Source organism: Echeneis naucrates, chromosome 20 (genome assembly GCF_900963305.1).
Source record: "Echeneis naucrates chromosome 20, fEcheNa1.1, whole genome shotgun sequence".
NCBI lineage: Eukaryota > Metazoa > Chordata > Actinopteri > Carangiformes > Echeneidae > Echeneis > Echeneis naucrates.
Genome location: NC_042530.1, coordinates 7,792,590 through 7,818,290, shown reverse-complemented (window position 1 = coordinate 7,818,290; position 25,701 = coordinate 7,792,590). Strand labels below are relative to the sequence as shown.

General features: G+C 40.2%; 3 protein-coding genes and 3 non-coding genes across 10 annotated transcripts; 1 reads left to right on the top strand and 5 right to left on the bottom strand.

The window, feature by feature from the left end:
• The first annotated feature begins 2,525 nt into the window (after window positions 1-2,525).
• On the top strand, window positions 2,526-20,937 carry terf1 (telomeric repeat binding factor (NIMA-interacting) 1). Of its 5 annotated transcripts, none has more exons than XR_003842291.1 (16): window positions 2,526-2,711; window positions 2,852-2,947; window positions 3,586-3,713; window positions 3,909-3,995; window positions 4,138-4,287; window positions 5,465-5,574; window positions 6,687-6,784; window positions 6,949-7,019; window positions 10,717-10,917; window positions 14,158-14,643; window positions 16,502-16,563; window positions 17,800-17,906; window positions 19,300-19,367; window positions 19,594-19,685; window positions 19,841-19,891; window positions 20,018-20,937. XR_003842291.1 is itself a non-coding variant. In XM_029528859.1 (9 exons), the coding sequence occupies exons 1-9, from the start codon at window positions 2,537-2,539 to the stop codon at window positions 10,882-10,884; spliced, it is 1,083 nt and encodes a 360-aa protein (XP_029384719.1). In that variant the 5' UTR covers window positions 2,526-2,536; the 3' UTR covers window positions 10,885-11,099. The 5 variants fall into 5 exon arrangements, 2 of the variants coding, with proteins under 2 accessions (XP_029384719.1, XP_029384720.1); XR_003842292.1 differs by having other exon boundaries at window positions 19,823-19,891; XR_003842293.1 differs by lacking the exons at window positions 16,502-16,563; window positions 17,800-17,906; window positions 19,300-19,367; ... (1 more) ...; window positions 19,841-19,891; window positions 20,018-20,937 and adding an exon at window positions 16,084-16,196.
• On the bottom strand, window positions 5,792-10,846 carry sbspon (somatomedin B and thrombospondin type 1 domain containing). Its single transcript, XM_029528861.1, has 5 exons — window positions 10,267-10,846; window positions 9,132-9,326; window positions 8,979-9,057; window positions 8,234-8,410; window positions 5,792-8,113 (listed from the first exon to the last, which is right to left on the bottom strand). The coding sequence occupies exons 1-5, from the start codon at window positions 10,487-10,489 to the stop codon at window positions 7,996-7,998; spliced, it is 792 nt and encodes a 263-aa protein (XP_029384721.1). The 5' UTR covers window positions 10,490-10,846; the 3' UTR covers window positions 5,792-7,995.
• A 10-nt stretch (window positions 20,938-20,947) lies between the features above and the next one.
• On the bottom strand, window positions 20,948-24,777 carry rpl7 (ribosomal protein L7). Its single transcript, XM_029528862.1, has 7 exons — window positions 24,731-24,777; window positions 24,142-24,241; window positions 23,876-24,042; window positions 23,166-23,303; window positions 21,822-21,931; window positions 21,281-21,496; window positions 20,948-20,990 (listed from the first exon to the last, which is right to left on the bottom strand). Exons 1-6 carry the CDS (start codon window positions 24,742-24,744, stop codon window positions 21,288-21,290), a joined length of 738 nt encoding a protein of 245 aa, XP_029384722.1. The 5' UTR covers window positions 24,745-24,777; the 3' UTR covers window positions 20,948-20,990; window positions 21,281-21,287.
• Window positions 21,152-21,244, bottom strand: LOC115061382 (small nucleolar SNORD12/SNORD106). The gene has a single exon (XR_003842328.1). It is a non-coding gene; the product is annotated as a small nucleolar SNORD12/SNORD106 (small nucleolar RNA).
• Window positions 21,587-21,676, bottom strand: LOC115061385 (small nucleolar SNORD12/SNORD106). The gene has a single exon (XR_003842330.1). It is a non-coding gene; the product is annotated as a small nucleolar SNORD12/SNORD106 (small nucleolar RNA).
• On the bottom strand, window positions 22,939-23,029 carry LOC115061384 (small nucleolar SNORD12/SNORD106). The gene has a single exon (XR_003842329.1). It is a non-coding gene; the product is annotated as a small nucleolar SNORD12/SNORD106 (small nucleolar RNA).
• Window positions 24,778-25,701: the final 924 nt, after the last annotated feature.

Genomic DNA, 25,701 nt, shown 5'->3' with positions numbered 1-25,701 from the left:
ATTAAAATATATTAATTTCAATGGCCACACACAAAGGATTTTATGTTTTTTGTGAATTATCGTTGAGAATGATTCTATTTTTTCTAAAAACCAAAATGGAGCACGACCACAATTTCCTGCCATATGGTGGTTGAAATGATGCGTGCCTTTTCATAACACCACAGTTTATGAGAAGGCAGCAAGTCATTTTGCTTTGTTCATATAGCACTGTACAGAAAATTCTAATTTTATAGGAGAAATCAGGTCTTTATGTAATAGATACATGTAATGTTATTGAGTTCTCAGGTTTTCTATAACTCTCTGATGTTCTGATTGGATAGAGTCTCTGTTTTCAGTTCATGTCAACTAGTTACTTCTGTACTTTTTGAGAAGTGATGTTGTCAAATCCATACCGATGTCTTGGCTCCGGGAGTAAGGAGCGGCAATATTTCTCTCTCCTCCTGGGTAATCTGTGTACCACATTCAGTATCCACCCCCATCAGTCTTCAGTGAAGCAGGAAGGAGCACAAACAAAATGACAGGCTGGACCGTTAAAGTTCCAGAGGTGAGAAACAGAGAAAAAGAGCATGGTCTAACTGACTGCAGACAGGCAGAGGAAGAGATCCCTACTGTCACTGAAGTGATCCATTGAATGATTATTTCCCATGCTGCCACCAGTGAATGCTCCAGTCCCTGCGGCTTCAGAGGCTCTTACCCTGTGGCATGCCCTCAGGAACCGTGATCAATGGCTGAAAGGTAGATAAGGATAAGGGAATGCAGTAAGAGTAAAGAGGAGGGAGGAAAATGAGCACTCCTGTGTGGTTACATCATATAAGTTGTGGTCCATGTTTATTTTTGTCTGTGTACATACTGTATGCCCAGACCAACATAATATGACTCAGTAATCAGGTTCATGTGAGAGCTGTTGGAATTATCTTTATGAAATGATCAATCATGAAATGCAGATTCTTTGGTACTCTCCAAAGCAAAATGTGAGGTCAGTGGTGGTGGTTGTTGTTGTTTGGGGTTTTAATTTGTCTGTTTTTTTTTTCTTTATCAAAGAAGGTTAGTTGATAACCTTCTTCTTAAAATACTTATTTTTTCTGTACCTGTATGTTCAAAGTTTTTCTTTTTTTCCATTCGTTATTTTTAGTAATCATGTCTATGCTAGCCTCAAGTAATCCTTCATTTTGACAGGTAGGGTAGGGAAACAAGGGATTTGGATTGATCAGCTATATCCCCTTGGGATGTTTGTGTGGATACTGAAATTAATTCTGTGAGCTGACAGCTAAAGGATCATGCTCTGTCTTACTGTCTCACAACGGCATTATCATCTGAGATACTGTACAGAGTGGAAAGGTTGTGTCTTTATTTTCTCTGAGAGAATGGGTATTGTCCGTGTCACTCACTTGTGCTTACCAAACCTTGCTCCCTAAAATGCATTAAGCTTTATTGTTTCTTCTTATGTCTCTGTGTATTCTGCCTCTTACTTTTTTTTTCTCTGTTCAGCTTTGGAGAACATAATCATTAGACACATTCTGAGCTACAGACTGTTTCTGTACAAAGCAACATCTTTGTATGCATGTAGTAGTCCAATTATGTGACCACAGAACACTTTGTTATGGTACATGTATGTCAACATTTCTGTAGAGCATTGTTCCCCATTGCGTCTATTAGCATATGCAGAGTAACAAATAAATGTGTATATAACTCGAGTGCGTGTCTGTGTTCTCTGCTCTACAAATTAGCTGGTGTTTGTTGACTACATCTGCATTTTATGAATAAATCGTTTGTACACAAAGGATAATTACAGATTATGATACAAACATGAGTTTAAAAATAATCTAAGTGTAAAATTAGGCCAAACATATCCAGTATTTGCTGCAAGGTGGTATGGAGATGTTTTTGTTTTTTCATAATCCAAAAATGCAGAGAACTCAGCCATCTGAAATGGCTGGCTAATAAATGATTTATCACTGACAGGAAACATATTCTGTTCCATTAGATGCAATTAATGGATCTCTACATTTCTGTTGTGAAACCAAAACTGATACTGATGGTCCATTGTACCGCATGGGGCTATCACGTCAGTATCCATTACATCTGCTGTGGTGGAGGACTATAATTGCATCTATATATTGCATAACAGATTTCAGTATTGCATTTGTTTTTTCTTGCTTTTTTTCTTGTTGTTTTTTAACTGTGCAAACTTTTCTGATGTGTTTCTGGGTTACAGTTTTTTTCTTTGTTTGTTTTTTAGCTAACTGAAATGGTTTATCACAATGTTTGACTGAACTTTATTCCTCTTTGTAGTCCTCAAATAATGGGGAAACATTGGAATCCAATTTAATCCAACAAACTACCAAACTGTCTGAATGATCCTCTTGTCCTTTGAGGCTTTTGTTTTGTCTTGTCTTGTTTTTTCCTGCAGCTGCTCCTGGACAGCAGGGGGCGGTGCAGTCTGATCTGGTGACGCCAAAAGACACAAACGTCACAAGAAAGCGCGCGGAAATCGAACAACTTTTACAGGAGCAGAAGAAGAACAGTAAACACAAACATGGAAGTCAGAAAAAGCTCTGAAGACGGAGACAAAGTGGACAGAAGTGTGATTTCTCCCCGTGTTACAGCTGTCTCTGCCGGATGGATGCTGGACTTCATGTTTGTGAGTCTCTGCCGACGTTTCGAAGAAAGACAATTTGACCAGTTCAACGAGGCGCTGTCGGTTTTTGAGGGTAGGTTATTCGGTGTTAGCAGGAAAAGATGGTCGACTGGGAACAACGCCAGTAGTTTATACCCCGCAAAAAACAACTTTAATTTGAATAAACACGTTGAGTCCTGGTTGCTAACTTTTTGCTTCGTGTGTATCTTGAAGCAATTTGTGTTCACCTGCGACCTGAAAGCGAGAAATACGAGGAGAAAATCATGATATCCGCCTTCCTGGCCAGAGTCATGCATGGAAAACAGTTAGGTAGGTTGGTGATGTTTGCTTTTCTGAATATCTAACACAACATTTAACGTATTGTTTCTCAGATAACAGCTGTCAGTTCTTAATGTTCAGCAGCCTCCACTGAGGGAAAGTCCCCTCTCTGCTCTCCAATGTTCAACAAGATGGATAGATTGATTGCTTTATTTATACCGAGGAGAAATTCAACAGTCTGTTGGTCATATACATACATCCCTCACACAGCAAGAAACAATAAGAAAAGGAAAACCAGGCAAACAAGGAAGACAAATTGTGGGGGGGGGGAATGAAGACAAAAGTGCAAAAACAGTATAAGTAGAGAAAAACCAAATTCGCTTTTTCAAGAATGAGAAGGTTTAAAAAAAAAAAAAAAAGAAGAAGAAGCTGGAAACAGAAACAAATACTCGAGTGAACTGTAATGAAATGTTCACTCGAACAGTTCTTATGAGATAACATCTAACCAGCAGGGAAACTGAAGTTATTGATCCCCAAAGGTTATCTGCCCATTTCCAGTCCAATCTCATCCCTGCTTAGATTTAAACTTGTGTATGAATCCACAGATATCAGACAGAAGATAGTGATCTGATGACTACAAATGCACATATTCTCTCAGCCCCTTGCTATGCAACACTGTTTTCCTCCAGATGTCCAGTTTGAGCAGGAGGAAGAAGTGATGCCTCTGATGTCTGCTACCAAGATCTGGTCCAAACTGGAAGACACTGTGGCCGATAAGAGTGTGTTCAAAAACGTCGCCACGCTTTTGATTGTCCAGGTAATCCTGTAGTTTATACAGAGGCCATTTGTTTTGCTACAGTGGTTGTCAAATGACAATATTTAGACATCTTGTTGAATCACTGAAATATGAATATGTTGAAAGTTAGAGTTTCAGGAATAAGTGAAGTCAAATGATGTTACACAGAGATGCTTTGTCCTGATTTTGAGTGTTGTGTCTTTGCCCTTTTTGTAGTGTGTTACTTTATGTTTGGAGAATGGAGAACACTCCTGCGCCTCCTCTGCAATCAAGTGGTTTGAGAACAACCAGAGCCTCCCGCAGGTATGTACGTATGCTGTGTCTTTTTCTTTTGAAAAGCACAGTCAATACTGGAAAAATTTGAGGCCAAGTAGATTCATGTAAAAAAATTTAAATGCATAACAAGCAACTCTTTTTTTTTTTTTTTTTTTTTTTTACCCAACAGAACTTGAGGGTCAAGCTGACAACAGTAGTGACAAAGAGAGACACTTACCACCCATTTCTCAGAAGCTTCAGCTTCAGCCGCCTGCTGGAGACAATTCAGTCCTATTTGGATAGTTACCTGGAGAGGAATCCATCTGACTACCTTCTTAAGGTACAAGACAGATAAATCAGAGGCTTTGTCAAAATTACTCTTATCATGTTCAGCTTAGTTCTTAATAAGTACGGACCAGTTTTCCAGTAGGCTCAGTCAGTCTGTGGAGCCAAAATTAAAACATTACCCACCAATACCTTTCTTAGAGTTGAGATTCATTAAAATAAATTAGTTTCAACAGTTTTCACATGAGCACACTGGGATATGTGGACATAAAATAAGACATAGACCGGGGTATCATGGGGTATCAGCCAATCTTAAAAAAGTCTTAAATTATCATCTTCGTTTTATTGCAGAGCAAAGTACATTTTCTACACCGTTACTTGGAACATAATAATTTATATGGCTGGCCCTGTAGGACTAATCTCAGTGTAAAATTACGGCTCAAGATTTGTATGATTGAAAAATAAATGAATAAGAAGGAGACATTATTTTGTCTTGCTATCGACCAAGAGGATTATCTCCCTCCTTTCTGACAAATGAAAGACGTATGTTGAATGCTGCTGTGTTGGATGGTTCAATTCTTCTGAACGGAATTCATCCCAATGTCATTATCATAAATAAATCTGACCAATCTGAATGTTTAAGCAAGTGTGAAAGGAATTCTCAGGTTTTGCCCACTCAGCTGTTTATGAAATATGGATTTTACACATGATTTACTTGGCAAATACATAAGGTGTCCGGCGTTTCGCTCCAGCTAACTGCAAAGATTAACAAATAAATATACAGCCAGCACGTTTTCCTAGTCTTGTGTAGAGGTGATTAGCTGTGCTCTTGCTCTTCTGAGTGATGGCATCTTGTTGTAACTAGAGGTTCTGATGTGAACATATCAGTCATAGTTACTTGACAATTTGTCATTAAGTTGGTTGGAAGGGCAAACTGCTACATTTGGCAGAGCCGTCCTGAGGGTTCATAGTTATTCATAACACTTTTAAGAATGATTTACAGAGGCCACTGACCAAGGTTAAACTCTTCCAAGAGTTTAACTCTAATCCAAGGTTAAATATCTATTATAAAACAAGCCTCATTACATTGACTTTCACATCAGAGCGATGCTTACACCTGAAAGTTAATTGTTTAGGAAAATTATGAACAAGTGATATAATTAATAGACATGTATTTTTGAATCATAATGGCTGTTTGTCAGTGTTTTAGTTTCCATCTTTCTGTCTATCAGGCAGCCACTGAGATGGCCCTGTCATCACGGAGCACTGAGGAGTTGAAAGACGATGAGACGCAGGAGCACACAGAAGAGGCTAACACAGAGTCACCAGAGAAGGAACACAAGTAGGAAATAACTTTTTAATAACTGCTTAATTTATTCAAATGTACACATCTGCTTCTGTTCTGCATAGTGTACTATCAAAAAGCCTAAAAAAAACTTTCAATGGCTTAATCTTGCTTATGTCTGATAATTTGGTTAATAGTTTCCCACTGAGTGCATTCATGAGCTGTCACTTTCAAGTACTACCTCTTGCTCAGCACTATTGTGATTAGGTTGGCAGATTTTACAAAGGACGCGTTTTTTTTTTTTGTTTTTGTTTTTTTTTTTTCTCCTTTCCTTTTTATTTATTTATATATATAAAAAAAATTATGTGATATTGGTTGTAGCTTGCACAAAGCAAACATGCTCCTTTCCATTTGGAGAATATGATTTGTAGACCGGGGCGTCTCTGTAACACCTTATGGTGCTATGGACACAGCAACACATTTTATCTTTATCAAAATAATTGCAGCTTCTGCAGTTTGGTTATCACACTTGGTCATATTACAGTTATATTCACAGTATAATTATGAAGCCCTTGTGCTCCGTCTCATGCCTCTGTCCCTTTCGCCTAATCTCATTCTGAGTCACATCGAATAAATGAAAAGATGGCGACATGGATGGCAACCTCAGACAATGTCCACATTTTTTCTGTGTTAATGCCTGGCATCCTATATCTCTGAGTTTATGAGCCCCTAGAACAAAAACCTTTGGAAATGCCGATTTGAGACACCTGCCTCACCTTCAGTCTGGGTCTTATTGGTCTCAAATACCAGACAGTGGGAAAAATACAATAAGCATAATGACGAAAGGAAACACCACCATCTGTTTAATCACCAGGAATACGATCACACGTGAAGTGAAAAGAGAGAGAGATAAGCGTTGAAATAAGTGTTCATTTATCATAATACACGTTTAAAGTTGTTGATTTCAAGTCATATCACCGTACAAGTACACTTATGTTTTTGTTTTTGTGTTTTTTTACCAATGAAAGGGGGAGTGGTGAATGTTTAATACTGGTAAGAATAAGTGTTTCGAATTTTTTTCCTGTCTGGGTAATTCTAGAAATACAGCAAGTACTATTGAAAATGATGTGTGGTAACTAATATTTCCACACTGTATTGTGTCTCCACAGAACAAAAAGGAAATTACTTTCAACTAAAATGACTGATTTGTGGAACCCTGAATCATGTAAGAAGCCCTGTGTGTCTCTCAAAAGGTTATCCAAGAATGGTAAGAATTTTCCTCTACCTTCAATATTTCTGTTCAGAGCAAAATATGTTTTGTTTTAAAATAATGTCTCAGTATTTTTGCTTTCTGTAAAATGTAGAAAAACTAAATGTGTCGTGTTTCTGAGAATGAACAAAAGCGAATGTGAATTAACTTCCTTCCATCAGCGTTCTCAGAGCTAAAGTGTGAGAAGTCGAAGGGCACCACAGAGATCCAAAAAAAAAGAAAACCCCCTCAGGTGAGTTGACCTAAAGCACTCATTCAGCTCTGTATTCAGTGAATGAATCAGAGCTAACTCAGTGCTTTTTCAGTAGGGGCAAGTTTCTGAGCTTGGTTTTGTTTAACTTTGTTTAGAAATGGACAAGCCAGCTGGACAGTTATTTGAAGGCTGGTGTCCGACGCCACGGTCTTGGGAAGTGGTCTCGGATATTACAGGATTATGACTTTGAGGGGCGCACTGGGACCATGCTCAAAGATCGCTGGAGGGTCTTACTGAAAGCACATGAAGTGAGCTGAACTTTCTCCCCAGCTTGTACAGTGTAGCAGTTTACCTATAAATTAAATCAGTGACTGATCTGTTCCAATTATTTTATTTAGTAGAAATTGTCCCTTCATGTTAGTCATTTTATACTTTGTAGCTGATATTTGCACCAACAGGCCAATAGAGGGCACCCAACACAGAGCAATAAACTGAACCTCTGGAATAGTTTTGCATAATAGAGATGTTTTTATGGTCAAATACCAAGTTTCTAACTTGTAACTGGCAGTTGAACCCGCTTTGTTGAAAAGTGTTTCTTTCCTTCTTTTTTTTTTTTTTTTTTTTATGGACAGATACAGAAGTCACAATTGTAAAGTGTTTTTATAATTTTAAGATAAATACTTTTGACAACAAAATGAGAATAGTGGCATTTTAAAATAAAAACATACAATATCAGCTGATTCATGCTTAATGTGTACAGGGAAACGGTGATATGTTGCGCTAAAATGTTTTATGCAGAGGACCTGAAATGTGTGAAGTATTCATCACAGATATACCAGTGATTGCACTGCATGGCCTTCATCTGTTAATTTTCTTCTTAGTGTTGGAAACCTGCAGTGTTGAGGCATCTGATCTGAGCGCACACTGTCTCAATTCCACTGATGAAATGAGCTTGGCTGCAAAATGTTTTCATGGACAGAAGATCAGAGCGCTTTTCTGTGCTAGTGTGTTTGGATCAGATAAAGATGAAGCTGTGTTGTGGTGGACAGTGACACCGCTGGGTTTTGTGGATCTTCTTCCACGTCCCATGGCACTGAGGGTTCCCCACCGCCTGCCAGTGAAGCAACGCATCTCTACAACACAACCACCAGATGTTAATGGTCTGTCTGTTAGATTAATATCTGTGCGGTAGAAAATGTTTATTGCTTTTCTTAAGGGCACATGTAAAGACGTAGACATTTACAACTTCATACTTGTCTGATTCCTGACCGTCTCCCTGGCAGCTCCTGCTATTGTTTCCCATGGCGGGGGGCTCGCATGCCACACACACTTTGAAGCCTTCTGTTATGTAGCGCATCCAGTGTGTGTGAGGCCTGTTCTGCAGAGTACAGTGGGATGTCCGGGACTCCAGTGTGAATTCCACACAAAACCTGAAGGGAGTATGGATTAGGGTCATGATTGGTCACATAGTCATTCTTTGGACATTAGAGCCATTGACTCAGATGGAGGACCCAAGCAAGCACAACAGAATGATATAATTTGCTTTCTTCATTTTTTTGAATGGAAGCAGTAACTTTGAAAAAGGTCTTGATTCGGTCTAGCATGAAATGGAAATAATAACCTAGGCCAAAAGAGCAGCTCACAATGCCTCACCACCTGTCATCCAAACCTTTTGTGCATGTGCTTTTCATGTGACAGTCCTGATTAAAGTCTGCGGATTTAATTTCAAAGGGTTGTGGGCAGCCTCTCTGCGCCGTTTTATTTAGTGGTCTGTGGACAGACGGACAGGTGAGCAAACACCTACTGGTAGCTAATTCAGATGGAGGCAAAGTTGGGTTGTTATCTTTTTTCTAAATGGTTTGGGTTACACTGCAAAGTGTAAATTGTAAATTGAGATTAACCCCCAGCTGCATTTTCAAATCTTGAATTTGCAGACACCTGAGTGTGCAGTGTCAGGGTACTAACTGAGGCCTTTCTGGAGTATGATATGAAACCTACCCAGGGTCCAGGGGGTTTCCATAGCTGTCATGCTTAGGCCTTCCCTTGCCAAACTCCATGCTGGTGATGATTGCAGGAGCTGAAAAGAAAAGTTCCAATTCAGCCTTTCAAAACTTCAACCTTTGCAGCCACAGAAGATGTGTGTTTGTGTACCTGAGTTGCGTCCACAGTTGTTGCTCTGGTGGTCTCTGTACTCTTTGCAGCCGGCTCGTTGTTCCAGGCTCGGACAGGGATCTGCACTATTACTGGGCCGCTGCTGTATGTGACGGACACGAACTCGTACTGAAGGCTGGCAGGGTTTTGCACAGCCGCTCCAAAAGCTCCAGTCGCTCACAACACAGTCCTGACCTGGATGTTGGTTGTGGGGGAAGGGATGGGTGGGGGGGTGCATGATTATAGAATATACTCTGTGATCTGAAACAGGCATGAAACTCAGAAATGTTGGCCCTAATACTAACCAACTCCCTCAGATCAACAGACCAATCTTGCATCAATCTTTCAGCATGATTAGAAATTTCTTATGAGACAGTGTAATTAAGCTAAGTTTCCAGAAAATAACTTCTGATCAATGAAGCATTGATTGTGACTTGTAGTATTAGTGTTTCCTGCTCTGCTACAAGTGGGCTGAAAGCAAAGTGCGTAACCCAGTCAATCACTGAGTCCTGTGCCTTTTTTATTTATTTATTTTTTTCTCCCTGTGCTTAAACATGCAGATTTTGTGACTAACAGCCTAAAAGATATTAGGTATGCTCAGCTTCTCTGACTGGAACTGCAGCTGATTGACAGAATCACATTCTTCAAATATTTGGACTAATTCTGTTATGTGGGCCAGTCCACTAAAATGAGGGTAGACACAAAGCTGCTCGGGGTGTTTGGTGCACTTTCATGGTGTAGCAGGCGTTTCATTAGGATCACGACATGGTTATATGGTGAAGCAAGCAAAACAAACAACACAGCGATATGGAGATAAACACACACAATCGCACATATATGGAACTTTCTGAGTTATACACCCAATCAACCCTGTCTTCGATAACAGATAATCCAGTTCAGCTAGTGAAAATGTTCTTTCTGCTCCAACTATCTTTATGTTTTTTCTGATAAAAAGATTCAGTTCTATCCAAATGCCTCTAATCTATCCTCAGACAGAGTTTCTGTTATCTCATACAGCATGTTATCTCATACCAAAGTCATAAAGTTAGGTGTGTGTAAAAAAAATAAATAAATAAATGGTACGACCTCCTGTAATTCATTCTCGCTCAGAGTGGTCCCTCCACTCATCCCTCACCTGGACACTCCGTGACGTAGTCAAAGCAGCAGTCCCTGGTCCTGGTGCAGCCCTTGTCGCAGTAGCATGTCCCATGCACACGGTCCATCCTGTAGTCAGTGGTTACACAGCTCAGGTCTCTGGACTGGCAGCATTTTCCCGAACAACCACCAGAAACCAAGTGGTCCTTTCCCAGCGTAGACATCACCAGCAACAAACAGGCAAACTGCACAGAGGATCCCATCCTGAGGGGTTCAGGCTCAAACTTGGCGTCCCTGGTGTGGGATTTAACACGCTGCTCTCCTCTTCTAAATATGTTTATTCCCACTCACGTCCTACTCAGCCCCTGCCATGCCCAAAACTGTGAGAGGGAGCAGTTGGAGTACAAGTCCAGCCCGACTCACCCAAGACTATGCAGTGCCACAGAAACCCTTGTGACCTGGAATTCCTGTCTCCGTCTCCTGTGTCCAGCCCCTCTGTTTCCCTCCAGAAACAGGTCTGCAGAGCCACCTACACAACACAACACCCCATCCCAGCGATGATCAGAGTCCACCGTCTCACGTTGTGTGTGCACCCTCTCCCTGCTCCCAGCTGAGTACCTCCCTCCAGTCAATCGCACAACACGGGAGGAGACAATAAGGACAAGGGAGGAGTAATGCTCTGCAGAGTTTGGTGAGTGTTTCTGTCCAGTGACTCTCTTCTCTCTCTTCCTCACCTCGTTCCCACCTGTGTCATCCTTGTTTATCTCGTTCTTTCTCTCACTATCTCAGTGCAGAATTTCTGTGACCCTGTGTCACTCTTGCCCACCCCATACCTTGGGTCCCAAAAGAAAGAGAGGAATGTGAGCAGTTGGCAGGCGTCCAATCAATTGTGCCAGGGGGCCACTGAGTGTTGTAAAGCCACCCTTTGGTTCTCACCTCTCCCTTTTTGCCTTTCTCTTTCAGGTTACTGTAATGTAGCAGCAATTCTAATCCTACAGACAGGCTCTCTCTCTTACTCACTTATTTTTTATAATTATTAATCTTTCAGATGTTTACTTACTGTAAAATAATAAAACATGTTGGGGAATATGCCTTCTTACAGAAAGTTTACCCAACAATACTCTCATTAAAAATTTGAGCCAGCAGCTGGTTAGCTCAGCTTAGCATGTGGGGCAGCAGCTAATCTGACAGTCTCAGAAGTTCCCTAATTAATAAATCACATTTCAATGTTCTATATCGGCATAAAAACAAACCAAAAGCTGTAAAACCTCCAGGAAGTCGTAGTTCCTGACACATAAAACTATAATCTATACTTTTGTACTTCCAATTTTAATGCAAACATTAAACAGAGTTTTACAGATAATAGTTTTTTCTGTATACTAAGCCAAGCTAACGCCCTCCAGCTGAAGCTTCTTATTTCTAGCTCGAGTGTACAGAACAGTCTTAGCAGACCAGGGAGTTGCATCAGTGTGTGAGATACAGTGCAGGTTAACTGTGTATGACAGATTCATTTCATTTATTTTAATTGAGCCTGACTCCGACAGGCTCTGTGAGTCTAATTGTCATATCTCATTAGGATGCATCTTGTTGCTGACAGTTGATTGATTAACGGGGTTATTAGATTTGCTGCAAGTGAAATTAAAACACGCTTAGAGAAGAAAGCTGTTCTGTGAAGATTTCAGTAAACAGCAAAGTCACATGGTGAAATTATCACACTCAATGCAGAGTCTAATGACAAAGGCATCAGTAACTGATGAAAAGCCGTGCTTATGAATCACATAAGTTCAGAGCAAGAGCATTTTTCACTGTTTGCTGTCTGAAAATGTCTGAAAACGCCGAACTCTGATGAAGGTCAGCTTTTATTTGAGCAGTTCCTCTTCCATCTCATGGGAAACCAATGAGGCCTCTTTAGGGAGCAGTAGCGAGGATGAGGCCTCCTTATGCCCACAGCTATGGAAAGGACAGATTTCTGTAATAACCTCGATACGTTGTCTCTACCAAACAAGCTTGCAGACTGGAAAGCAGAGGGGGGTCTCTTTTGCTTCTTTGATTTGCCTTCTTGTTAGGGAGCAGGTCGGTCAAGCAACAGTAATAGCCTTCATCTTCACCACAATCATCAGCAGCAGCATCACTACAGAGCATGTGTCCCAATCAGTGTATATTTAAGCTTGAGGGGGGTTGAACCCCGACTGGCCTGGGAACTGAAGATCCTGCAATTTAGCTAATGTTTCTTTACAAATAATAAATATGATGTGTTTTTAAATGATAAACAACTGTGCTCATGCAATATTCTTTTCTTAAAAGATTACACAAACCTAATGTCAATCATTTGGCAGTGTCTTAAATTTTGGATATCTCATTTTATAAATTGAAATTTAGTAATACCTTTGTTTATCATAAAACAAAGGGGATGCCCCGGAAATCTACTGCAGTTTCAGTAGTCTCATCTGATCTGTCCACTGATGCAGGACTCAGTATGTTGGAAGTACACATCAAAGCCAGTGTGTTTTACATGTGACAGGCCCCCAACCCTGGGCCTCAAGCCCTTACTGTGCACTTGTCAAAGATGATCAGCCTTCCCACAGAAACACGCCCTGCTTGGAGTTTTCTTAGTGTATGTGAGTAGAGACAAAAGGGGATTAAGCCCATGTGTCTGAACAAAGTGTTTATGGTGTTTAAACTACCGCAAGCTGCCACTTCCAAGACTGTACTGATGACAATCACATTAAACGCTGCCGATTCGAAAGGCAAAGAGCAGCCATAGCAGGACATATAATGGGAGCTGTGCTGGTTTTAGTGGGAAATGAACATATACATGTCTTGACTTCTTGCACTGGGTGTTCAAGAGAAAAAACAGGGCAAACTCTAGCTCCATCTCGCCTATATGTGGAATGCAAACTGTGGCTGTCCCCATGGTAACGCCTGACATGGGTTGCTATAGTTTCAAAGGCTTTATTGACAAACGCTAAAATTAACCTAACCTTGCCACGTGCTGTAAAGGTACACTGATGAAGTCACCCTAAGCAGGACAACGCCCTCTCTGTACCAACACCACAGATGCATTTCTGCCTTGTGGAGAATTAAAGAGAGCAGTGTCGTCTCTATACTTTAGCATTAACTAGCAGCAGTGCAATTCTATGGTGCACCTAACTTTTCATCATTTTCATTTAATGTCATTTTTTTGGACAATCATCTTTTTTTGTTGACACAATTTTTTCCCTTTTATAATACTGTTCAAACACCTCCACAAAAAGATAGTCAGTGAGACATTCACAAAAAAATAGCATGACCTGGAAATATTTAACTTTAACCAAATGTAACCCATTTAATGAGGGTGCTTCCCTCTGGTGAGTAAGCTCAATTTCTGTCCCATGAATAGAAGCCTTTGTCCATTATTCTTTAAATTTATAGCACAGCTGCCACCGGCTTCCTTTCTCTATCTGTACACTCAGAGGTGTGTGTGTGTGTGTGAAGACACACACACACACACCTCTGAAAGACACACACACATTTTCATATGTTATCACTTCATGTGTAAATTAGTTTACTTTGTGTAGGTTTGGTACGTGGCAGTATTTGATGGTGTCTCTGAATTTCATATGTTTTTTTTTTTATATATATAGATATTTTATATCTATATATATATATATATATATATGTGTGTGTGTATACACACATATATACAGGTATGGCAGCAACTGGCGACCTGTCCAGGGTGTACCCTGCCCTCGACCAGAGTGAGCTGGGATTGGCTCCAGCACCTCTGCAACCTGTAAACGGAAAAGCAGGAGAAGATGGATGGACAGTATGGCAGCAAACCAGATCAGAATCACTACTTTATTCTTCCCCGAGGGGAAAATAGTGAGATGACTCATTATTTGAAGCTTTGAGAAAGTGAATGATTTACTTGGCTTGTTTCATATGTTTTCAGGTGGCAATTGAAGTGTGGCTTTTCCTTAAAGAATAAAGGGAAATGTGACAGTGCCTGTGATGTGACAGGCGACATGTGACATCAACATCATGACCCGAAATGAATCTCCTGCTCTTCACATCACCCTTACATGACAGTCTATTGTGTTGAGCCATCTAGTGCATCCTATTCATGGTCATTTGTGGATGATAACAAACTTCTCAAGGGCCAAGGGAGCAGACAGGAATGATGACACCCTGGCAACAGATCTGCAGTCACTGGCCTCGGAGCAGCGCCAGTCTAATGACAACAGACAGTGACGTTGATGAAAGTTTTTCCCAGACATCATCACTGATAATTGTCCCCTATCAGTCGTCTGCCTTGGAACATGGCTCCATATGTATGCAAATCAATTCGGATATTAGAGGGAGCAGCCAGCTGATGAAGCAAGACATGTGGGAGGGGAATGGGACTGACCCCTGCCTCTGAGAGAGATGAAGCTTACAGGTAATGATAATGACTAAGAGAGGGGGTGAATATATCAGGGTGGGTTTCATAACTCACATTATGAAATGTCTAAAAGCTGTGAAAAGGTCAGGCCTTTTTCAATTTGTGTGTGTGTGTGTGTGTGTGTGTGTGGCTCTGCCAAGGGCAAAGGATGTAAATATGAAACCAAAAATATATACATCAAGCACCGGCACTAAAATGATTAAACTGAACTATTTTTCAAATTTCTCAGTTATGATTTGACGGATGACAAACATTTCAAATTCCAAATTCAAATTCCATCCATAGTAAAGCACTAATGAAGATTTGATATAAGAAATTGAATGATCAAAATGAACATTGCAAGATAATTGCAATGTTCATTTTACTCTTTCCTGCTGTTTTTGATCCCGTAAGCCATTGGACAATGTCATTAAATCATACCTCAAACAAGCTCTGCATTAGTTATGAAATAATACATTGCTGGGGTGTACCCCTAGGCTCCAATCTGGGTCCCTTTACATTTTTGTTCTGATGGTCTGTCATTAGGAAATTCAGTATTTCATATTACTACTATCATGATGGCATACAGCTGTCAGTGATACTTGCAATCTTTAAACTATAAATTCTTTCAAGGATGTGTTCGATCAGTGTGCAATAATTAGCAAGCAGCAGTAGGAGAACCCACAAAAATGCATCTAGGTAAACAAAGTAAAACTGTTGCAAAGAATTTCCCAAATCGGTGCTCAATACTGGAGACATCCACAACTCTTCCCTAAAATTGACAAAGAAATCATATGTCAAAACCAGTTTTTGCAAGCAGGCAACAACTTACAAACTTTATTGCATTATGTATCAAATGCGGCAACTACCCTTAACTCATCAACATTATGCATTTTGAAGGTAATGAAATACTTTATCCTCAGACCCAAGATGGTTCTTTCCTTTCATACAGACCCAAAATTATTTAGGGCATTTTTGATTTGAGTTGTTGGCAAAGTTATAATTTGGCAGACAGGCTACATTCTCTGATCCCTGCTGATGGAGTCAACTGGCACAATATCAAGTCAGGTGAAGCAGTAAAATAAGCTGACTGTTCTTCACTGCAGCACAAGTTAGGCGAGTACTCTTCCCAACCCTACTTTTTATAGAAAGTCATACATTTATAAGGCTATGCAAGAGGATTTCTGTAGCAGAGAAACTTTTCATTAAACATATTAAAATGTGTAGCTACAGCTAAACGTTACATGTACCTTTGAGCAATATTAAAATAAGATTATATTTTACACATCAGTGGCTCAATAATCTATGGAAACTGGCCGGTTGAAATGAGTACTTTACTCTAGGTCTCACATTGTCCTGGTTGAAGTTTTGTGGACTCACAGTGAAACGATAAACCACTTGTTGGCAGGCCCCAGTACAGCTCTTATTAAAGACCTCATTGTTGACTGTTTGTTCCAGGTCATTTTGTTTCGGTACACTTGAAAAGGACGGTAAAAGCCCTGCAAGAAGACGGAGACCCGGCCTCTGTTTCAGCGTGAATACAACCCCTTCACTTAGTATGAATAAGGGGATGGCTCTGTGTTTCTAGGTCACTGTGTGTCCCTGAAATACACACCTCGAATTTACAGAGAAGGACAGAGCGATACAAACACTGCCTGACTTCTGACAACTCCCTGAAATAAACACAGTCAGCTGAGGCTCAAAGTGACACGGTGGCTGAAAATCCTATTAATCTTATGAACCTATATTTAGTTGATAATCATGACTGTCTTCCCCTCTTTTCTGTCTTTAATATTTATAAATTGTTTGTATGTAAGTTACTTTACAAGTGATTGAATATTGAAAATCACCAGGCTTCTCTAATTTTTCAATGCAGATCCATGTCCTCTTCTTCTCCTGGTGTGAAGAACACAGAAGACTCTCCTCCTCAGGAATCAGGTATAATGTCTGACATCCTAGTTTGTGTTATAACTCTGATCTCTGATATTTCGCCTTTGATGTTTGCTTTATGCGCCCAATAATCGATGTGTTTAACTTAAATACTTTAATGCTGACTCTGGCCTCAGTGTTCTGGAGTTAATCACGCTATAATGACACAGATACAATTACCCTTTGTTCAAAGTAAAGGCAGCATTTTGTTGTGCTATAGAGAGGAGGATGTTACAAAAGTCAGCGTACAAATGATGAAAATTAATATACAGAGCTGCTACATCTTCAAATAATAGTGAATTATGACGTCCAAATTTCTCACTACACAGAAAGACAATTGCTGTGACTGGTGTCTTTGTCAAATATAATGAACGAGACTATTCAGAGACATGAGCTGCCTTCTATACAGCAACAAAACAATGAGCAATGTGGGGAAATATCACATTCTGGGATCTGGGGGCAGTTTTGTGTCTGCTTTGTAGATATGGAATGCAGATAATGTAGCTGTGCAGTTTGTGGCATTCTGATCACCAGTATGTACTGTATGTGCAAAAAGGAGGATGATGCTCCCATTACTAGCCTGTCTCTAGCAGAGGCAAAAGAGCGTAACTACCGACTAAAAAAAAAAACAAAAAAAAAAAAAAAACACAGAAAGTTCTTCATATGAAAAATAAATTAGTTTAATTTCAGGAAGACGTTTTACAAGGCACAATAATAGTTTTGCTAAACTATTTAATATGTACATAGAAAGCCAACAGGCTTAACAATGTTTGATTAACAGCAATGTTCAAAACGCTGTTGTGACGGGATCCAAGCCAGACAGCATCTGCAACATATTGATGATACAGCAAGAGAGATGGCAGTATTACATAACAGCCATTACAAGAAAACATTTCATTCATTTGATATTCATCACGAGCATTTATTGTTGGGTAAATGCTGCAATTTACCACAGTAAATACTACGTGTGGCCACTGAAAGAGAGAAGCTCAGGTTAAGAGTCCCAAAATGTTAAGATCAGCCATGTTAAGCAGGAAACTAATATCACTGAGGATAAACAAGCAGTTAGAAGAAGCCACTGAAATGAACACGGTGCCCTAAATGTTTTATTCTGGTCAGATGGTGTTGGCACAGACTCAAAAGTTTTAATTCTCGATCGATGTGACTGGGAAGAAGGTGATTGTCAGGATGGAGGTTTTCTAGGTTTCCTCATTTTCTTCAGCTTTTCTTGTCTCACTGTCTCAGCCTCCAAAGAGGACAGCTCGGATATCCTGTGGATAAAAGAGCGAGAGGCTCCAGCCACTGGGTCTGGATAGGACTGATCTGTACGACAAGGGTCAAGGAAGAGAAAGGTAACAGATATTAGAATGAGATGAATGATGCACTGTATACACAGAAAATATAAATTGTATTGGAGCCATGATTGTCTGTGTGCACAACGCTTCAAAGGCTACCTCAAACTGTCTACTCTACTGCTTTCCCCACTTTGAATGGTATCAACATCCATTAGCAGTTAAACGCTTGCCTCATGACCGTGTGCTTCAAAAGAAAAACTGAGTGTGAGGAGTGCTTTCAGTGGAAATTTAAAAGAAAATGTAGCATCAGCCCCAGTGGGGTAAGAAATCACAACTGTTTTTTTACAAGTGACTCAGACCCACTCTGTTATGAACCACGACCAATGAGGTACCCTGAATTGAGACTAATGAGGCCTCTGATCTGTTTTTATTTAAAGAAGGAGAATCCATTTTTATTACTATTACATTGCTGCCAGCACATTGATGCCATCAACAACTGAACAGGTCGATGGTTAGACTCTCTTTTTCATTGGGCAGTCTGGTCTGATAAGACCATTCAAGACCTCAACAAATGCCTGAGTATCGGAAGAGCATAAAATTAATTCTTAGCTCTGCAGTCAAAGTAGTGAAATAACTCACTCTTCTGATTGTCTTTAACAGTCAGTAGATTGGAGGTTGGGTAATGCACCTTAGCCCTGCAAAACAGAGGGACAACCAATGAGGCATAGGTCTGAGGAATAATTGAGAGAACTATTGATTAGCTTGGTCTGATTTAGTGTATAAGCCAAAAATACCTGCTGATTTTGCAGTTTTGAACTGGGAAGGTGTTTCTGCCATTGAGGACTAAAGCAGAGGGGAAGAGAACGGCTGGAGTCGTGTTCAGCTGATATCTTTCCGGGTAGCTAAAATGAAAAAGACAAAATTCAAATAATAGAAAACAAAGTGGGTAAATGGATACATCCTATTTATTGAGTGTCTTCTGAATTGTTCAATTTAATTTGCAGGTTTAATAAGTCCAACTTATTATCTTCTCTAATACTTAATAGTGTCAATTACTCTGTGAAAACAAAGAAGGCTTTCTTTCATTTTGCAAAGTTTAAGAGTCATTAAACTCAACTGTTTTCAAATTGATGGAAGCTGGTGATAAAATAATTCAGCAAAAAAAAGTAAAATCCCAGTGATATTTCAACTATAAAGATGCACCCAACATTACCAGAGTATCAAATATAAAAACAGCAGCCGGCAATTGTCTGTTTGTGACAGATAAATTATGCGTGTCAAAATGTTAATTGTTGCTGTTTTCTTTGTTCCCGTTCTTGTAAGTGGTTGGAAATGGAACAGTCACTCAGTATAATTACCGTAATGTGCGCAGCTGTCTGCAGAAATATGCAATGAAGAGTACAGCTATAACTATAGGACTCAGTGACTTTAATCTGACTGGTTACCCCAGGGTGAAGGGCCGTCCTGCGTGGCTGTGGGAAAGCTGCTTGGAGAGGCTGAAGGGATGCAGGTTTCCAGGTCTGTGCACATGGTAGTCTCTCGGCAGTGGAGGAATCACTGTTCTGTTCCTTTCTGACCTAACAGCTAAAAATACAAATAATTATCCATTCAGCATTATAAGCATTTGGTGTGAGGACAACAGATTTTAAAACAAAACACAATACGAGTAAAAATGTAAGTAATTTGAATTTTAAGGCTGTAATATCCATAACTTTCCCTCACGGATTGAATGTTTTATTTGCAGTCCCTGAAATGGGTCCTGTGCTCATTACTAATGATGACAACTCCATCTACTGGCTGTCAGGTTACAATCCAGAGGGAAGCATCAAATCCAAGGTGGGCTCACTTTTAAAGACAATTCAGTTTTGAATGTTAAGAATGTGATCTGCAGATTTCTTAGTAAGAAAGAAAAAAAAAACAAAACTGGTTTTTAATGGAAGATCCTAGTTTTGTTCTTACACTTTTTATCAAAGAAAAAGTGTCTCCCACAGATGTCCCCTGAATCCTTGTTCTCCGATTCCATCGTGTGGTCTTCGCCCAAGGTAGGTGACCTTAACACAGGAATGAGAAATCACTGGCAGCCATTCCATCAATGCAGTCCTCTTTTACAGCTGAACCCCTTTTTGAATGTGTGTGTGGATGATGACACAAAACATACTACTCTGCAGGAACAGGAAGGCCTGTGTAAATGCACACTTGTTTTTCATGTTGGAGCCCTTCATGGAGGTGGAGGAGAGGATGTTGGTACAGAAACATGGTGGTGCTTCGGTAGCTCTTTGAAATCTTACCCTCCCATGATGAAGCCACTAACCGAGGATCTGCCCTCCCTGGACTCTGCAACACAGACGGTCTCATATAGTCAAGCTAGCTGTATGTGGATGAATCCAGCACGGACATGGAGCTGGCTTACTCACTGCTCAGGGGCTGTATGGCGGGGAATGCCCTCCTCCGGTGGTGGTTCTGGGCGGAAGGCGCTGGTCCTCGTCCCGCTCCCATCCTCAGGCTCCTGTATGTTGGATATCGAGCCGCATCGAGGCCGCGCTGGCTGCAATTTGAGCTCCCCTGTGATGTTGGAGGCTTTCCGGTCGGTAGAGATGCGTTAACCTGGAAAGTCATCATGTTGGAGCCGCCGTACAAACATCTTTGGGACATTACTTCGTTATTACGCCGAACTGCAGCAGGTGAGCATGACGGCGGCGGATCGGTGAGGACCGGGCATCTCCGAGCCGCAACGGAGGGCTGCAGCTCCAGGTGGTAGACGCTACCCGGCCACCGCGTCACCATGGAAACAGGGAGCAGGAAGCCCGCCGCAGCCTTCATCGTTATATTTATGATGTTTGGTTAATTCAAGCTTTTTCACTCAAATGTGCAGTTTTAGTGAACAGGAGCCAACATGGTCGTTGTTTTTGTAGCTGTTCAGGAGTTTCAGACCTTTCAGTTTAATGGAGTCGCCCATGTCACTTTAGCCATCACTGCCCTTTAATGCAGCTGATTATCAAACTGTGACGGTGAAAACAGACAACTGTACTTATTACCATGTTTCAAAGGTTTGTGCTGTGATGTATCATATGGCTCAAGTAAAAGACAAGACAAAGATATTTTTTTGAATGTTTTATTGTACACCTTTAGTTCATTCAAAACCTGAAAAAGAAAAGAGACAAATTTAACTTTCTTTTTTGGTCCCTTTTATTCCAGATCTCAGGAATTATAATAGTTTTCCTGTGTTTTAAAAGAATGAAAGCAACTTTTGAGGGTTTCAAGTTAAGTGGATTTGGAAACTTGTCAACTATTTGAATAGTTCAGATGTGGTTTCAGACATTATTGGCTTATTTTCAGATGGTTTTCACCATAGTCGATAAGATGGGGAAAAAAGAATATGCATCATTAACCACATCTAATGATTTAAACCAATTTCTAGACCTGCAACTCACCATAACTTTAGTTCATCCTCCTGATCAGTCTGTTGATCTGATCCTCCCTGTTGCCAGCATCTCCTCCCTCCACAAAGTGCGTGGTCTTCTTGTTCATACCACCACGTGGTGAGGACAGTTTGAAGGGCCACAGGAAGTTGTTGGCAGGCTTGAAGTTCTTTCCAACTGTGTAAATCTCATGGATGAGGTCCTCGATACAGATGATGCCATATTTGCCTGCAGATGAAAATTATGCAATTTAACTGCATAAATTAATCTCTACCAGTGCAAAGAATCAGGGGGGTCCATCAAAATCAATGGCCTGCCAACGTGGTTTCAGACACAACTGGCTTAGTTTTCAGTTTTCTCAGCAAAGTCGATAAGACGGGGAAAAAAGTGTGCATCATTAACCACATTCAGCAGTAAGCCTTAATCTGATATTTAACATTATCAAGACCAAAGAGAAAGGACACCCCATAACCACTTATTACTCCCTCATGAGGAATAATACTGTTAATCCTACAGATAAAGCAGACATCTTCATTGATGTGTGATGGCTTACCAAGAGCCTTCTCCACCAGATCGTTGTCTGTGAGGGCAATACGCTGCTTCCTCATTCTGCCATGGCCACGCTTGTAGATGAGCTCACGCACAGACTTCAGGTTGGGGTATCTAAGGAAACAGGTTACATATGATGAAATTAGGATAAATTAAGTCAGAGTCATTTAGTTCACAACACAGACATGCCTACAGGTAATATCTTTCCAGGATTAGAGAATTTATACTAATGTTCATCATTCATATCAACTGTTAGAATAGACAGAAGGTATTTGACAAGTTTCCAAAGAGAGAAATTAGTACAAATACCTTTTATGTCTCAAAATAAGACAATCATTATTTCACTACAACACTACTTATTGAAAACGTGACATTTCTGATATCAAATGTCATGCGTTTTTTAATAAAACTTTGTTTAAAAAAAAAAAGCCTGAGGATTAGAGCAGCTCAGCAGTTTTATTAATGTGAACACAGGTGGTTACACCTGATGAACAGCCACAGATATATTGTTGGTCTTATATTCCAACCAACAATATGTCATGTCACCGTCCAGCTTCAAAGTAAGAACAGCTATTTACAGTTAATCTGTGTGTAATGTGCACCACTCACATAGGCACAAACATCCACATTTGGATGTCAAACCAACTGCACTGTAGTTCTCTCACCATACAAACAGAGATTCAAGATATAGAAGACTTACAGATTCACAAAAGTAAGAAGGCAACTAAGGTCTTCTATATTAAGGGATGTCAATAACAATGGCAGATTTATCCTCAATTTCTTCAGTAAAGGCCAAGCAATTAAATATTTTACAACAGAAATAAGCAGAGTAAAATACCAAATAACAGGTATAAAACAGCTATTAGTTACACCTCTGTGTTGCCATGCTTCCCACATTTAATGGAAGTGACAGCTCTCTCTGGCAGCTGAGATAATCAAGGAAAGCATTACCTGCACTACACAAGGTTATAGTGCTCATTAGCAGTTTAAGACAAAAAGCACGTACAAAGTACTGCTCAATCTATGACAAAGTATCTGATATTATTCTTTACTTCAGTTTACCAGATGTGATTGCAATTCCGTATTTAAAATTACATTCATCTAATTCAGTGAAGTCATGAAATGTGGTTTCAGATAAACTGGCTTAGTTTCAGTTAATATTCACCATTGTCGATACGATGGGGAAAAAAGTTCAGCATCATTAACCACATTCCAGACGAGCATCCACTTAGTCTCTGCCAAAACAATTTGTTCCTTACTTTATCCCAGTTCCTATTCATCAGAATTTCTGCATCAATGAGAATAGATTTATCCCTAAATGAGTTACATCCAACAGTAACAGCCTTACCCCCAAGCAATGTAAGGCTCAGCAATCCTGAGCATGTTGATGGAAGCCTTGTTCAATTTGACGAACACACCATTGAAGATCTGTCGCAGACGGAGCAGCTGCAGCACTTTACGGACCTTGGGGCTGACACCGTTGATACTGAAAAATAAATGACAATTGACATTAGCATTCAAATTAAAAGCGCAGTTTTCCATTGTCTGCATTATTTGTGGTTTCAGATCATAATTGGCTTATTTAAACATATGTTTCACCATAGTCGATAAGTCGGGGAAAGAGCATACATCATAAACCACGCAAGCTGAAGCACAACTTTTACATGGATTGCCTTTTTAAACACATTGAGGTACTGCTGAGTGAGATTGTCTTAAAGACACCATACCAGTTTTACCTTTGATTTAGGATGCCACTGGCAGCAGTTAATGTTTATCCTGCCATGACAAAGATGCCTTATTCAAGCTACATGTGCTGTTTAATATAGAGCTGTTTCAAAAAGCTTGATCTAACAAGCAAGGTATCACCACAGTACAACACAAGTTTGGGATGATGTTCACCCCTGATCACTAGAGTTTCAGTAGTTCCCAATAAGTACACATGCAACTGCATGGTACATAAGCAGGCCAATGAAGAATTATTAGACCCATGCAATCCATGTAAAATGTAGCCCTCCGTGTTGAGTCTGATGATAATGATGCCTAGCAGAGTGTACTCACCCTCTGATCCTGATGACAAAGGCCAGTTTGGGTTCAGCTGGCACATAGTAGTTTCCCACTTTACGAGCAGTGCGAGCAAGGCGGATCTCACGCCTGTACATCTGCCTGTACTCCTGGTGGTACTTCTCAGCCCTCTTGTAGATCAGTTTCCTGGTCGTCTTGCGGGCCTATGACAACAAAAAGTACATCCTCACATGCTCAGCCATACATCACTGACGTCTACAGCTCCAACAGCAGTACTTTTAAAGAGTCACATCGCAAGTTACCTTTTTCTCCGCCAGCATCTTCTTGACACGCGTGGCCTTCATGATGGCGAAGGCCTTTCGCCTTTTCAAAAGGCTCTCAGGGACCGCCGGAACCTTTTTTCTGTTGAAAGGTTACACTGTTTTATAAGTACACTGATACTACCGATTAAATGCTGACACACTTCACTTCCTAAACAGAAACGTTTCATCATTGGCGGTCGTAGCTGTTAGCTTGCTAACTTGTTATTAGCGGCTTCCGTACTGGCCGGTTGGTCGCTTTTAACACAAACCTACATTATCAAAAAGCTTTTACTGCAGCACAGAAAGCCGCCAACGTTTCGTAGTGAGCTGTGTCTTCACTACTGACGTTGAAAATAGCCATTTGGTATGCGAACAGAAGGCTACAGAGATAGCCATGTTGTACTCCATCATCTGACTACACACAACCAGCATGAAGTCATTTAAAACCATTAGGAACAACAATCCTAAACAATGCTGCTAGATTTGTGATATATATAAACTCAATACATCATGTGCGATGTAAAATTAACAAATATAGCTATTCTAACACTGGATGTGCTTAGATTTTAACACGGAGGCAGACACTCACTCTGCGTCCGCCATTGCGTCCACCGAGAAAGAGAATTTTTCCTTTGCGCATGTGTGAGTTAAAGCATTTAGGACCCCACGGACTGCCTTTCCAGCTGCCTGATTAATTGGCAAATTTTGTATAATTATAATAATTTATTCTAGATTTAGCGCAATCATATTTTTGTAAAAATAAAATACTAAATCAATGCACCTCTCCTTTTTACTTCTTCAATACTGGATACGGTTACAGTGCATTATTTTGGTCATTTTTAATGTTATTCGAAATGTGCTGCAACAAGTTCAACAACAAGGAAAAAACTAATGATCTAACTACAAACTTTAGGTGTTGCCATTTTTTATTGTAGTTTGTTGTGAAAGTAAAACGCAGACGGTGACTTCAACCGGCACTTTTCCTTTTCCACAGCTGATGTTATGCAGGAGCTGATCCGGCAGAGGGAGCAAACACTTCACTTTGCCGGCAGAGCTCAGGAGCGTTTGTAGGGGAGAGTTTCATTTGCTGACCTTTTCAGTGAGATCTCCTGGATCAGACTGGAAGAAAAGCACCTTCTCTGCTTTATGTTGTAAAACACAGGCTGTGTGTTGCACAGCCAGGACATGAAAGCAACAAAAAGCACACCGGGTTTACAGGCCGTGTATGGCAGAGATACACATTTAGTTTGAGTCCACAGTCAGACCGATGTTTTACTTTTTCCATGCTGCTTAGTGAGTTTTGTTTTTTTTTTTTTTTGTTTTAAAGCCATTTTTATTATTTATTAAATATCTCTTAGGTATAATTTTACATGCAAATATCCAAACTTTCTGCATTTAAAGCAGGTGAAATTTTCTGCCAAAGTAAAGGAAACCCCACACTGACTGAACAGTCTGGCAGTAGATCTACTTTTGCTTTTGACTGTTGCTCTTAAAATGTAATGTTTTTTCTTTTTCGATGTAGGACTTTTAATTAATTAATCCCTTTCCTGCTTTTGGGAT